General features: G+C 43.2%; 4 protein-coding genes across 4 annotated transcripts; 1 reads left to right on the forward strand and 3 right to left on the reverse strand.

The window, feature by feature from the left end:
* Positions 1-252: 252 nt before the first annotated feature.
* On the reverse strand, positions 253-906 carry PCOAH_00051930 (U3 small nucleolar RNA-associated protein 11; the record flags this gene model as incomplete). The annotated part of the gene is made up of 1 exon (XM_020061973.1): positions 253-906. The coding sequence occupies one exon, from the start codon at positions 904-906 to the stop codon at positions 253-255; it is 654 nt and encodes a 217-aa protein (XP_019917832.1).
* Positions 907-2487: 1581 nt separating this feature from the next.
* PCOAH_00051940 (Preprocathepsin c) lies at positions 2488-5292 on the reverse strand (the record flags this gene model as incomplete). The annotated part of the gene is made up of 8 exons (XM_020061974.1): positions 2488-3410; positions 3514-3635; positions 3913-4120; positions 4217-4270; positions 4406-4461; positions 4612-4780; positions 4929-5037; positions 5212-5292. The coding sequence occupies 8 exons, from the start codon at positions 5290-5292 to the stop codon at positions 2488-2490; spliced, it is 1722 nt and encodes a 573-aa protein (XP_019917576.1).
* A 1906-nt stretch (positions 5293-7198) lies between these two features.
* On the forward strand, positions 7199-9898 carry PCOAH_00051950 (Uncharacterized protein; the record flags this gene model as incomplete). The annotated part of the gene is made up of 2 exons (XM_020061975.1): positions 7199-8037; positions 8767-9898. The coding sequence occupies 2 exons, from the start codon at positions 7199-7201 to the stop codon at positions 9896-9898; spliced, it is 1971 nt and encodes a 656-aa protein (XP_019917883.1).
* Positions 9899-10048: 150 nt separating this feature from the next.
* On the reverse strand, positions 10049-12232 carry PCOAH_00051960 (Cyclin g-associated kinase; the record flags this gene model as incomplete). Its single annotated transcript, XM_020061976.1, has 1 exon — positions 10049-12232. One exon carries the CDS (start codon positions 12230-12232, stop codon positions 10049-10051), a length of 2184 nt encoding a protein of 727 aa, XP_019917819.1.
* Between the last annotated feature and the right edge of the window lie 986 nt (positions 12233-13218).

Consider the following 13218-nt stretch of genomic DNA (forward strand, 5'->3'; position numbering starts at 1 on the left):
GGCAGGAGAGGTACACACACACAAAAAAAAAAAAAAAAAAGGAAACACAAATGGGTTAAAAGGAAAAAATGCCAAATAAGCAGCCTAAACTAAGCTCCTAACAAATGTGCGTAAAAATTGGAGTATTCAAAAAATGATCGTGTAACTCCCCAAAAAAAAAACGTTCGCAATATGTAGGTGCGGGTATTGACCTTGGGGCGACACAAAAAAAAATGCTTCCCCGCCCCTTCTTTTTGGCGGTCACATGTTATCCTATCTCAAGCGTGGCGCAAAGAACCGATTGGGAGCACCGCCAACACCCTTAAGGACACAATACCCATCCACATCCTTGTACGTATTTGCATACGTGTTATCTATTTTGCGTATTTGGGACAGGACATTCTTTTTTAAGTTAAGCAACGAGTTGTACCTTCGCTGAAGAACGACAGCTCTGCTTTTCAGTTTTTTCTTTTCCGCCTTCAGCACATAGGTAGTGGTAGTGTCTTCCTTCTCGTTGTAAAGTTCATGTGAGTTGTTAAACAGATATCTCAGGGGGACATTTATGTAGTAATTTTCCAGCGCTTTATTTATTTTTTTTAATTTTCTATATAATGCATTCGTTTGCTCCTTCAGATCCTTCCTCTTGTGTTTTAACACCACGTCTGTCTTCAGCACTTTCTCCTCTTTTTCTAATTCGTTGGTACCATCTGTTATCCTTGAATGAACCATACCCGTGTGGAACTCATCCGGATTTCTGTTCATAATTTTTTCCTTCAGCACATTTTCTATTTTTTTTTTTTTCTTATATATTTCTCTCCTCTTTCCATAGTCCACTTTTTTTTCCAACTCCCCGAGGTGTAGCCTCTCTTTGGCTTGCCCCCTTTCCTGGTAGCTCCTCTTCGGAATTACATTTTTGTAGCTAGACATTTTTTTTCTCTTCTGCGTTATGGGGCCCTTTATAGGGATGCAAAAGGGGGGTATGCCTACTGTATTGTGGGCGGAAAGCGCTTATATGGATCTCTTTCAACCGGCAAATTGATGCGGGCGTGGACACAGGCGCCGTAGAAGAAGAGGAAACGTACTTCCACTCGGTCGTCTCCGGATGGGCTATTCCCTATTTGTTGCTTCTGTTATTCCTGTTGGAATGGGGACTCCCAACTTTTGCCCTTCAAAATGAGCAGCTAAAATGGAAAGGCTCTGCCTGCTGCAGGGGGAAAACGCGGTTTCTCCCAATTAATGCCGTACTTTGTAGGCGAACGGTAAAATGGTGAATCATTTGGGACGCGCTTCGATGAATGCGTTTCTTTCGATGCATTTCTCCTATGCATTTCCCTTTTTGCAAAAGCTTCTCTCTCGGCTGTAACAATCCTCTACGCATAAGCTTAAGCGTAATTATTTACTACTACGTATGCATCCCTGTCAGTGGATTTGGTCCCCTTTCTGGCAACTAATCTTCCTGCATATCTTAACGGAAAAAAATCCAAATGACGTGAAAAAGGATTAACAAAATTTTCCACGTCCTGGAGAACTTTCTATTTGCCACTTAAAAAGGAATGGCTCATCGTTCTCTGCACGGATTTGAAGTTACCCGTTGGGCGATCGGAAAAAAAAAAAAAAAAAAAAAAAAAAATGCAACAGCAAAAATATGGGCGCCACCTCTATGATGACATTATTTATTTTTTTTTTTTTGCCCCAATTTTAAGCGCACTTTTTTAAAGAAGAAAAAAAAAAGAAAGCAAAATTTTAATTCTACTCATTTAGCATTCACTATTTTGTATCCCTTTTTTTTTTTTTTTGCAAATTTTTTTCTCCATTCGTAAGTGTGATTTGCGGGAGAACGAATTATCCTATCAACATTTGAGTGGGACCGCGCCGCGGCCAAGAATTATCCGTATCGCTTAACCACTTGGAGGACGGCGTGGTATCCCAAAACAAATAAGTTACGCTTCCGTAGAAGGAGAGTGCTGCTAGGGTGATTATGGTTGGGGCATCAAATAGGATCGTCACCCATTTTGGCATTCGAGCAAAAGGCAGGAGCAACATGGGAGTTGCTTCGCGGTATAGCTATACAACACGCTTTAGGGATACACTTTAAGGCGTAGGCTTTGACACACACCAGGGGGGAAGGAAACCTCGACAGAGGTCCTCAAATGGGAGAGAAAAAAAAAAAAAAAAAAAAAAAAAAATTCAAATGTTCGGATCGTATATTTATTGGAGCACCCAACAGTATGGAAGGCACTTAAGCTGTCCTTTGGATGGGAGATATTTTTCCAGGCCGTATCTCATTGACCACTCTTCTGTGCCCCCAAAAGAAAAGGGAAAGTTTCTCCGATTTTTCCCTCCTTTTTAACGCACCCTTTGTGAGCCATCAAAGTTTGTCGCATTACACGTTATCTGTCTGAGCATGTGGGGTGTACGTGCTGGTCGGCATTATAGTAACGTCACTTTCTTCGTCACGTCAACTGTCACTTTTACGGTCATTTTGACTAGCCACTTTTATGGCCATTTTTATGCGCCATTTTGACTAGCCATTTTTACCGCCCCGCCGCGTGATAAGTCCGGGTCGAGGAAAACCGCCTGCGTCTCAATTCCGGCTAGGTTCACGCCGCGTTGGAATTTTATGTATCCTTTGTATCCCCACGTCTTGCCCCAAGTATTTCTCACCAACCAATACTTAACGGGGTTGCCTCCCTCTTGTTGTTCTTCCTCCCCCCATCCAACAATCGTCACAGCGTGGTTGGTCTGTTGCCATCCGTTGAAACCCTCATTTGGCACATCGCAAACTTTGTTCTCATGTGTAGCCCTATCGTAAATACTATTTTCTTTCCCCAATTTGTACAAGCTAAGTAACTGTGCAGTGGCATTTATTGCAACTACGATGGGTCCATTTGAAAAAATCTCTTTCATCATGTCAAACTCGTTGGAGCATTCATAACAGCCACTAACATAATTGTACTCTCCTGCGAAGAAGAGATCCTCTTCCTTGTATTTTGCAGAGGTGACGTTGTTATAAGAACCCATACTCATTTCACACTCGATGGAGTCACTGTTTCCGTAACGAAAAGAATCTTCCGTTGGTGTTCCAAACTCGTAAAGTTGCTTCCCAACGAGAAAAGGAAACCCTCCTTCACACCCCTGGTTGTATGGGGAACAACTTAAAATAGATTGATAAGACAATTTTGGAACGGCAACTTTTTTTCTGTATTTTTTAAAAAGCCAAATTTCAAATCTTCTATGAAGACTGTACAAAGTTGCAATGGAGTAACAACTTCCGCAGTTCATTTGGTCCTCCACGTCGTCCTCAAAATTGTCATCACTGAATGGATCCCCCCAGGTGAATGCCTTCGGTAGGGTCAATCGGATCTTCACACCTTCGCTGTCTTCCTTGCGGCATCCGTAAATTCGTTCCCTCGCGCGTTGGTAAATGCTCACTTGTGGGGAAAAAAGTCAAAGAGGGTAGAAACGTTAATGTATTAAGGGGTGCACAAACTGGTCGACACGCTAAAGCAAAGGATAATTAGAAAGAAGACTTACTCAAACTTGTTTTGGGCGCACCGTATGGATTCCCCGTGGACAGCCTTATCTTCGTATAATTCGACCTCTGCTTAATGGCAGCAAAACTGAGTTGGTTCTCTGGCGGTAATGTGTTCCCTCCTCTAATTTGGTAAACAAAAAAAAAGGAAGCAAAAATGAAGTTTATTTTGTGGAAAAAGTCAAAATTGCATTTTGGCTAGCTACACACACGGGGGGAGAAGAGGAGCGGAAAAACATTACATGCACGTGGAAGAACCGATCGAATTCCCACCATATGGCAAAGGGGGGAACACATTCAGGATTGCAACTTTAACAAGTACAGACATTTTGATGCTTCGAAGCATCACAGCTAAGAAGTTGTAATACTATGCCTGCCTTTCTGCTGCTCTCCCTCGTTACCGTTCCTCTGTACCACCCGGACTTCCATTCGCACCGTGAATGACAAAGGAGGAGACACCTACATCCTCCTGCTTCCTTCCATAGAAGCATCCCCACTGAAATACTTTCTTCCCTTTATCATTCTCGTGAACCCGTTCGTGTAGAACCCATCCAATGAGCGTTCTTGTAGGATCCGTTATATAACAGTTGCTATCTGTAGAATCCTTGTCTGTAAGAGGGGGGATGGAGGACACATGAAAGATGCTCCTAACTTGGGAATTCCTCACGGAAGGGCGATGTATAAAACCCCATGGGTGTGTCTTACTTTCTATCGGCTCAGGACACCTTTTGGAGTTGGTCCGTTCATATTTGAATAAAGCTACAGAGGGGTAAAAGTTGCGAAGTGGTGAGGGTGTGCATCTGTTCATCTACAACGAACTGACGCGTGGGAGAAAATCAAGGACAAGACACAGAGATGGCATGCTAAGAGTTCCCGCAGATTCCTCCAACCTACCGAAGTACCGCCTCCCAGGGACCCTGACTTCGAACCCTTCGTCATAGACCATAGTCCTGCGTGAGGAAAAGGGGGCAATAAATGAAGTGGTCTTCAGAATGGTTTCCAAATGGGCTGTTGAAGTTAACGGATGGGTAAGCGCTAACTTTATGGATGTCCTGTGCACACCAAATGGGTGGAACTGCCCGGACCGTGCATCCCCCTACCAGTGCCCGACGATCTCATTAGTCTTCCCATCCCGCACTGCCAAGTAGGTCCAGTTATTCCTTGGATTTCCTTTGTCCGACAGTTTAATTTTTTCTGTGGTTAGCTTCATCGACGTGGTCTGCATCCCTCCGTAGTTATTTTCCAAAAAGGTCTCATAGTTTTTTAGCTCTGTGTTGAAGGGGAGAAGGCAACAGAGCATCGTCACGCCATTACGTCTATGTTAGTGTAGGACAGTCCAAGGAAGCCTCCACATAAGATTATTGGTAGCAAACAAATTCACTCATCCGCTTGTGCTTGCCCTTTGATGGAAACATACGCGGATCCAAATTTTGGAAATTTCTGTTGGGAATCCCTCCCCCGCAATGTTCTGGTTTGTCGCTCAGTTCCTCCGTCTGGCTGATTTCCCAAATGCCTGCGACGTCCCCCTGTAGTGAGGAAGGTAAAAAATTTGCGAAGCGGGAAGGAGCATCTCAGAACATTGCAAGGTCGTTCTGAAACTGTACAGTCTACCCACACGGTAGAAATTTCCACATAAAATAAAAAGGAAAAAAACCTCATAACCACCACGTGACGTGTGGTCCCCCCCTTGATCGCCTTACCATCAGAGCGTGTATGGGAAGGTCCCCCTCCACATAGCGAACCAACAAAACAAGAAAAGAAAGTACCAATTGATATTTCATGGGGTGCTCTTTAAAAAAGGCACTGATTCATGCGGTACCACAAAGACAATGTGCACATTAACGGGGAGCGTCCTCAGCAAATAACACTTGCAGTGACGTCAACGACGACCTCTACCACAACCTTCCAGGTGAGGTGATTTAATTTGGTGCACCTTTCCTGATGTCGCTCAGGGGTGCCTGCTTACACGCCCAAGATGCTTCCCCCCAGAAGAGAGAATGCACAATTTGGAGGAAGTTAAAAAGGGAGATTAAGTGATATAGACGTAAACCAGGCGGAAGGAAAGACAGGCAAAAAAAGGAAAGGAAAGAAAAGTCTCCCCCCCTACGTAAGTTATATTTTAACAACTTCTACGTTCGAGTCATAAAAAGGTGACCTCTTCATTCACTGAAAAAAGAGGAAATAACGTGTGCATTTAGACGTCGCACATGGTCTCAGTGGACAGATCATTCTTTACATAAAATACATGGCGAAGAAGTAGAAGCGATGTTCTTAAATGTGATGACTGCAGAGAGAGATAATTTAATGATTTGACAAGGCATGGGACTGATTAAAATCGTTGCGAAGTTCCTCCTCCCTACGTGCGATGCACGACCGCCTCCTGTAATTACACATAAAAAAAGTGTTCAAAGTGAGTCCCCTTCAAAAACAATTTCATCCTTGGCATTTTTGCTGCCTTACCCATGGGATTGCGTCAAATTAATTAGAATCTGAAAAAGGAAAAAATACATCCAAGGGGGTAACGCCGTCAAACCCGCCTGTTCATATATTTTTTTTTCCCCCCTTCAATGGTTACACACGGACAAACGGGTAGACAAGCGACGTAGCTGTTTATTGGCCCTCCCATACACACACGACAAGTAGGTTAAAAGTCTAACTCCCGAAACATTAGTAACCCCTCCTTAGCAGGGCTGCTATGTATAGAAAGGATTGAAAAATACGCTTAAGCATACCGCCAGGGAAGACACCAACGTTAGCTAACAGGTTGGGATAAAAACGCATGCTCGTGGAGAATCTCACGCAGGGAAAAAAAAAAAAAAAAAGAAAGAAAGGTATGGACGGTACGGGCGGTAATTTGTCTATCCCCCTCCAGGGGCTGGGCGAATGAAGATGCCTTTGGGTTGATAGTTCGATACCGTTTTGCTTTCCTTTCCACATGTTACCAACCCTCGCGCCGCACAGCAGCGTACGCCACATCATCCTCTGCACACAGAAACTCACCAAAAAATGGAAAAAAAAAAAAACGATTAAATCGAAACTTTTGTCGAAAAGGATGACCAAAATTTGTTTTTTGAAAAATTCACAGTTGGTGAGAAGGGGAAGACTCAGCCCAACTGCGCGAAAATAATTTACACTCCTGCTGTTCCCGCGGAAACGCGCGAAGGTGTCTTTTTTATGTGGACCATCTCCCGCTAGTGGTATAACATCCCACCCTGCAGAAACATGTTCGAGTGTGTGTATATCCCCCAACAGGGTTGGTAATTTTTTTTTTTTTTTTCCCCCAAGTGAAATGTTAAAAAATTCGCCGACTGAATTGCAAAATGGGACAGAACAATCTGCCACTGCGCGTAACTGCGGTGGGAGAATTCCGTCTGTTCGATAAATTCTACAGGGTCGCGTGAACGGGCCAAAAGGACGGTGTGCACATAGACAGGTACATGTGTGTTTGCCTCCGTTGCGTGCACGTCCCCCCAACTAGTCGCAGAATTTCCTTCCCTCCAACAAATGAGAACGTTCGGGTGCCACTGTCCGCGGCAAATTGTGAAGCCGAAAATTGCCACTCGCAGAATTTAACATTTGTGCCACCCACCTGTTGGCTAAATTCACGCCGCGCAACAGACCGATACACATTTCTGGAAACCCTTTAAACTACTCCACGTAAAAATAAAACGAAGACAAAAAGGGAAGATGAATCAGCTATATTGTTTACAAAGACAGATGAACGAAAAAATGACGCAGATTGGGAGCCCCCAGAAAGACCCACACCGCAATATAGTGATTAGACCGTCTTTGAAAATTGCGCAGGGGGGGAAAGACAGAAGAGGAAGTGTGCCATACTTGGTAAACAGCACAAATAGGGATATCCAAAAAAACAATGAGGACGGGGGAAAAAAAACAGACCATTTGGAAGACTCCCAACAAGAAGAGGTAGTACCCCCCCGGGATGAGCGCGAAAAGTACAACGAATTGTTCGAGGCCAAAATGTACTTGCCTCCACTACGTGCCAGCAAAAGAGAATTAAATTTTTTTTTCAAAATTTTGTCCAACGCAATGGAAAAAAATAACAAGAGCAATATCTACATAAGTCTGATGAACATTTTGTGCAAAAACTTCCCGTCGTACATCGGGCTATTTGCACACTTGTGGTTTCAATGCAAAGTGCTACTGGCGGAAAAATTAATTTTAATTGAATTTTTCAGACAGCTAAAAATAAACTCGGAAATAATCAACCATTTTTTTAACTACGGCTATGACTCCTTCGAAACGATCTTGTCCATAACGCCACAGGACTTGAAAAACATTCAGGAGTTTAACAAAGTCACCTGGCTTCCGGGACATACGTTTCGCTTGAAAATGATTTTCTCTCAAATCGAGAAATATTTTAAATTGTTCATTCAACAGAACGATGATTATGTGCAGAAAATTAAAAAATTTATTTTAAACAAAAGGAAAAAAACGGAACTAACTCTGCAGTTGTCCCTGGAGAGGCAACAGAACGACCGCGCAGAGTGCGGCATGTACAGGCTGTACGGACCGCACGTGGGGAATAATACCAACCCGCAAGTCTTGCCCCAATGGGCCCAACATGACAACACAATTACCTACCAACCATATGTGTCACAAATTTGGAGAAACAAAAATTTTTCATATAACTCTACCTCAGATAATTCATTATATGCGAATAGAACGCTTTTAAAAAATTATTCCTGCTCTCCCTACCCTGTGCTACGCGGCCTTCAGGATTTTTTTTCCCTTCGCTTTTAAGTTGGACTTTCCTGATACGGACTGCACAAGGGATAACCCCACAGTTTGTATTTTTCTCCCATCCGCAGTAGGCGCTACATTTATACAGCGCTAATGATGCACATTCGCGTCTACACGTGAGGGGTGTCCACAAAAATACCACCTCCCTGCGTTGCTCCACTTGGTTTAAAAGCGGTGCACCCCCTCTCATCCCCTTGGCAGTGTGGATACATAACCAAATGGCTGCTAGCTACATTGTCGCATAGCTAAATGGCTATTTTTTTTTTTTTTTTTTTTTTTTTTTTTCACCATTTTGCCTGACCTGGTCATACAATTTTGGCGCATCCCACCTGTCTACACACATGTGTACACCCTTCGAACATGCTTTACCTGTCTGCGCTTTTCCTAACTCGTGTTGTACTCCTTTTTGGCCTCTTCCATGTGTTTTTCTTTTTTCACCTCCTGCAACTTCTGCGCCCCTCATCATGCTACCAACTCTGGAGTCCCGTCAGTGACTCCCCGGGCAAACCCCTTTGCCTGAACAAATTAAAAAATTATGAACAGGTCAGAAAAAAAAACTCCCCTTTTTCTCTTAATTTAAAATGTGTGCAAGGGGCAAGCGCAAATAAAACAAGGGAACCACGCCAGGGGGGAAAAGCAAAAGTATCCATTCTGATTACCTCTCCCGAGGGCGCCAAAATTTATAGATTTGTCACCATACTGCTCATCTACAATTTGATAAAAGGACAAGCGGAAGAGGAGTCCCCGTTGGGGAGGAATCGTCACGTCGATAACGATGCAGTAAGTGAAGTCCTGAACTTCCCCATCGTATCCATCGGCAAATCCTGCAACGCTGTCCTCAACAATGATGACACAAGAGGGGACCTCTACGATAAGTTCCAAAGTTTAGTGAAAGAATTCCCAAAGTTCAAAATAAATCAGCAGGAGTTCCACCAACTGAACAAAACCGTTAAAAGTTTGAACGTCGTCTTCACCCCCAGCAAGGCCAATTCGGTAACCCTGCGCAACGAATTAATTGCCAATTTGGAGAAGCACAAAAGGGAGGGGACCCTCAACACAGAGAACATTATCTGGGTTGCCTCATCCATTAGCAAGTCCAATTTTAGCAATAAAAAAAAAAATGAGTTTACCCCGTTGGGCAGGAAAGAAGAAAAAAAACTGGACCCTTTAACCATCACAAGAATCAACTGCTACGATACCAAAAAAGTTACATACAGTAGAAACCAAATTGCGATTGGGAAAAAGTCCATTATATGCCTAATGAGCAACAGCACGGTGGCTTCCTTTTTCCAAAACTTTGGAAACGATTTTGCCGCCACGCTCTGCATGGGAAGAAATTCATACATTCTCGCAAAAAAATTAAATTTCAAATACGTCCATTATCCGGAAGACTCAAAAATGGAATCCTTTCTGAGCATGTTAATAAAGTTGTATAACGAATTAGGGGATAGATACGGAACACGGTACGATGTTGTGCTGACGCGGGAGAAAGGCAAAAATGACTACTTGGGGAGAGCCTTCACTAAGCAAGGGATTCCCTACCGAGTTGTCCCATGCATAAGGACACACTATCACGGGGACGGGATTCGATTGCTCTACTCCATCCTCTCATCGAAGGTGTAAAAAAAAAAAGGTGGGGGAAATAATACGCACCACGCAGGATGGGAAGGAGGAATTACGAAACCCCCCTTTTTACAAAATCATCACACAAAAATGCACACAAAAAAGAACGCACAGAAGCACACACAAAAATACACACACAAAAATGCACACTCAAATGGAACACTTTTGGAACTCCTCCAGGAGCTCTGAAAATTTGTCATTTTTATCCGACGCTATGAACTTGCCGGATGGGTCATACGGGGCCCCATTGAAGACGTCTATGTTCGTGCTGAAAGAAACATCCACTTCCTTCCCCCAACTGACTCCGTCATAGGAAGGAAAATAATTTTCCACGTTTTCTAAATCTTCGTAATTGTTTATACTGTGGAGCGTATCGTTCGTCGCGTCGGTGCTGTTCTTTGTGAAGTTTGTTTCGTCCAAACTGGGTGTATACTTAAAGGGCTCATTATTCGTTGCGTCTTTAAAAAAATTGATATGCTTAAAATTGGCTAGATCTTTTTCGAATAGGTCGTAATTGGTTCCTTCTGAGTGTCCATCCTGAGTTGGTTCACCTCCTGGCGCCACGGGCCAGTTGTCTCCTTTGGAGGCGCTCCAGGGGTCGAAGAATTCGTCGAAGTCGGTTGGGCCCTGACTGGGGTTTGCCTTGGGGCCTCCGTTTAAGTTGGCCACCTGACTGGTCATTGGAATGGATGATTGCTTCTTTGCGATTGGATCTGTGACTGCACCTCCGCTGTCGCTTCCAAACCCGGTGTCGAAATCAAACGTGTTCATCTCGCTATCCAAAGTTGTGTCCTTCAGGATGCTGTTTTTCTCCCAACTGGTGTCTTGGATCACGCGTTGTTGCTCCTCCGATTGGACGGTGTCCCCGTTCAGGTTCAGAAAATCCGCACTCAATTCCTTCTGAGTGGCGCCCCCAAGGTTGTCCACGCTGTCTGAACTTCCGATGCTGATCAGTTGGGCTTCCTTCGTGGTGCTACTCGGTTGGGTGGTGTTATCATCCTGTTGGGTCGCGTTACTCGGTTGAGTTGTGTTACTCTGTTGGGTGGTGTTATCATTCTGTTGGGTGGTGTTATCATTCTGTTGGGTGGTGTTATCATTCTGTTGGGTGGTGTTATCATTCTGTTGGGTGGTTGTACCATTCTGTTGACTGGTGGTATCATCCACCTTGGAAGGACCACTCGGTTGAGACGCCTTTTTCCTGAAGGGATCATTGGCCAGCACGCTCGGGGTGAAGAACTTGAAGAAGGGTCTGGGGGCAGTTTTAGGCACCTTCGTTTCGTATTTATAGGAGGAGATCTTCACATCCAAAATACGGTCGTTGCTTATTTCGATCATCTCATTCTGTTTGTTGTTCAAATTCAGTTCATTAATTTTTTCGGAAATTTGGTTAACCATTTTTTTAACCTCACTGGGGATGTGCATAAACCAAAGTTTCAAGTCTGCGTAATTTTCCAAAATGAACAAAAGGGTTGTAGAATCTAGTCTCTTCTGTGGGTTCTTATTCAACGTCATTAGCAAAATAGACATGATCTTTTTTGAGTACTTAGAATGGTAGGGAATGGTGAAGCTTCCATTTATTATGGAGAGTAGGCTGTTCTGCTCATTTTGAAAAGGATGCACTTTAAAAAGAAGCAAATACAAAATACAACCAACCATCCAAAGGTCCACTTTGGAGGAAATCTCTCTATTGGCATACAAGTCAATTAATTCGGGAGGTCTATATATAAACGTCGTATCCCTTTCGATCTCCTCCTTCAAGACGTTTAGTGAATTTTTCGTCAAATCATTTGGGTAAAACGAGTTGGACACACTATGTGAACAGAAGTCACAAATTTTATACACTCCATTTTTATCACAGAGGACATTCTCCAATTTTATGTCCCTATGTATGATGGGTACCTCCTGCGTGTGTAAAAAATTTAACCCCTTCACTATATCTTTCAAAATTTTCACTATATGATTTTCCTTTATTTTGTCTTTATTTTTTTCAAATATATTTAGCAAATTTCCTCTCTCGCAAAACTCCATCAACATGAGCACTACTTTGTTGCCGTTCTCACTTATGATTGTCGATCCGAAATATTGGACGATGTTTTTATGTGGAGGTAAACTTTTCAGAATGTGAATTTCCTTCTCTGCCATTTGTAGCTTCTCCTTGTCTTGGCATATTGTCTTCTTTATTGTATAAGATTTGTTTGTGTTTAAATCTTTGGCGAGATATACGAATGAGTAGGCCCCCTCAGACAGCAACTTTTCCTCCCTGATCGTCTTCCCGTTTATGTTGTACACCTTCCCCCCGATCAGGGTCGTGCAGATGCTCCTCAGTTTAAGCATTTTGCTTCGCTAGCTGATTCGGATGTTGGCACTGGTTCCCCGGGGGAGCGGTCACTACACAGCCAAACTTCCACACATAGCAGTTGCAACTTCAGTACTCTGTGTGCGCGATTTTCTTCTTGGCGAGTCAGTACAACGGGACATTTACTCGCTTAAAAAGAAAAGGCAACAAATTATGGGTGACGTAAAAAAAAAAAAAAAAAAAAGGCAAATAAATTAAACACACGCATGGGTGTGGTGAACGGAAAATGGAAAAAAGGACGATTTTAAAAAAAGGCGGACTTAAACAAAAACAAACATTAAGGGGATGAAAAAAAAACGGCCAGTTCTGTCTTTTGCGATGCGCGAGTGGTGGCCATTCAGTTCAGACATGTTAAAAAAAAAAAAAAAAAAAAAAAAATACATGCAAATATACACATAAATATACATACACATACACGTCACTACGTTCGCATTGCGTTCGCATCACCTTCGCATTCCACTCACGTATGTGGAGAAAATGATGATTCGCAAACTGGGCCACCCATTTGCGAGGCGCTCCCTCCAAAATTGCAGCGGCGAGCACGTGTGTCTGTGCATACGCATATACATCTGCTTGCGCCCCTCTGCAAATGAAAAGGGCCCCAATTGGCAGCACGGACAGTCAATTAACACCCGCTTTATTCTTCCAGCTGTCCTCAAAAAAGTTGCATGACCGCAGGTGTCCTCGCGTATGCCATGCGTAGCGTATACGTACATATGCGTGTATATATCCTCATACTTACGTTTGGATATATGCATATACATACATGCACACATGCACGAATAGCCACTCGTTCGAAGTTCTCTCATCTGTCCTACTTCCCACACTCCTTTATACAAATGGACGTTCACAAAAATTAAAAGGACATAGCGTTGACGAGTCCCATTCTACATGAACACTTCAAATTGAAAAAAAAAAAAAAAAAAAAAAAAAAAGTGTACACGAATTTACACATATAAACATT

The sequence above is a fragment of the Plasmodium coatneyi genome, chromosome 14 (genome assembly GCF_001680005.1).
Source record: "Plasmodium coatneyi strain Hackeri chromosome 14, complete sequence".
NCBI lineage: Eukaryota > Apicomplexa > Aconoidasida > Haemosporida > Plasmodiidae > Plasmodium > Plasmodium coatneyi.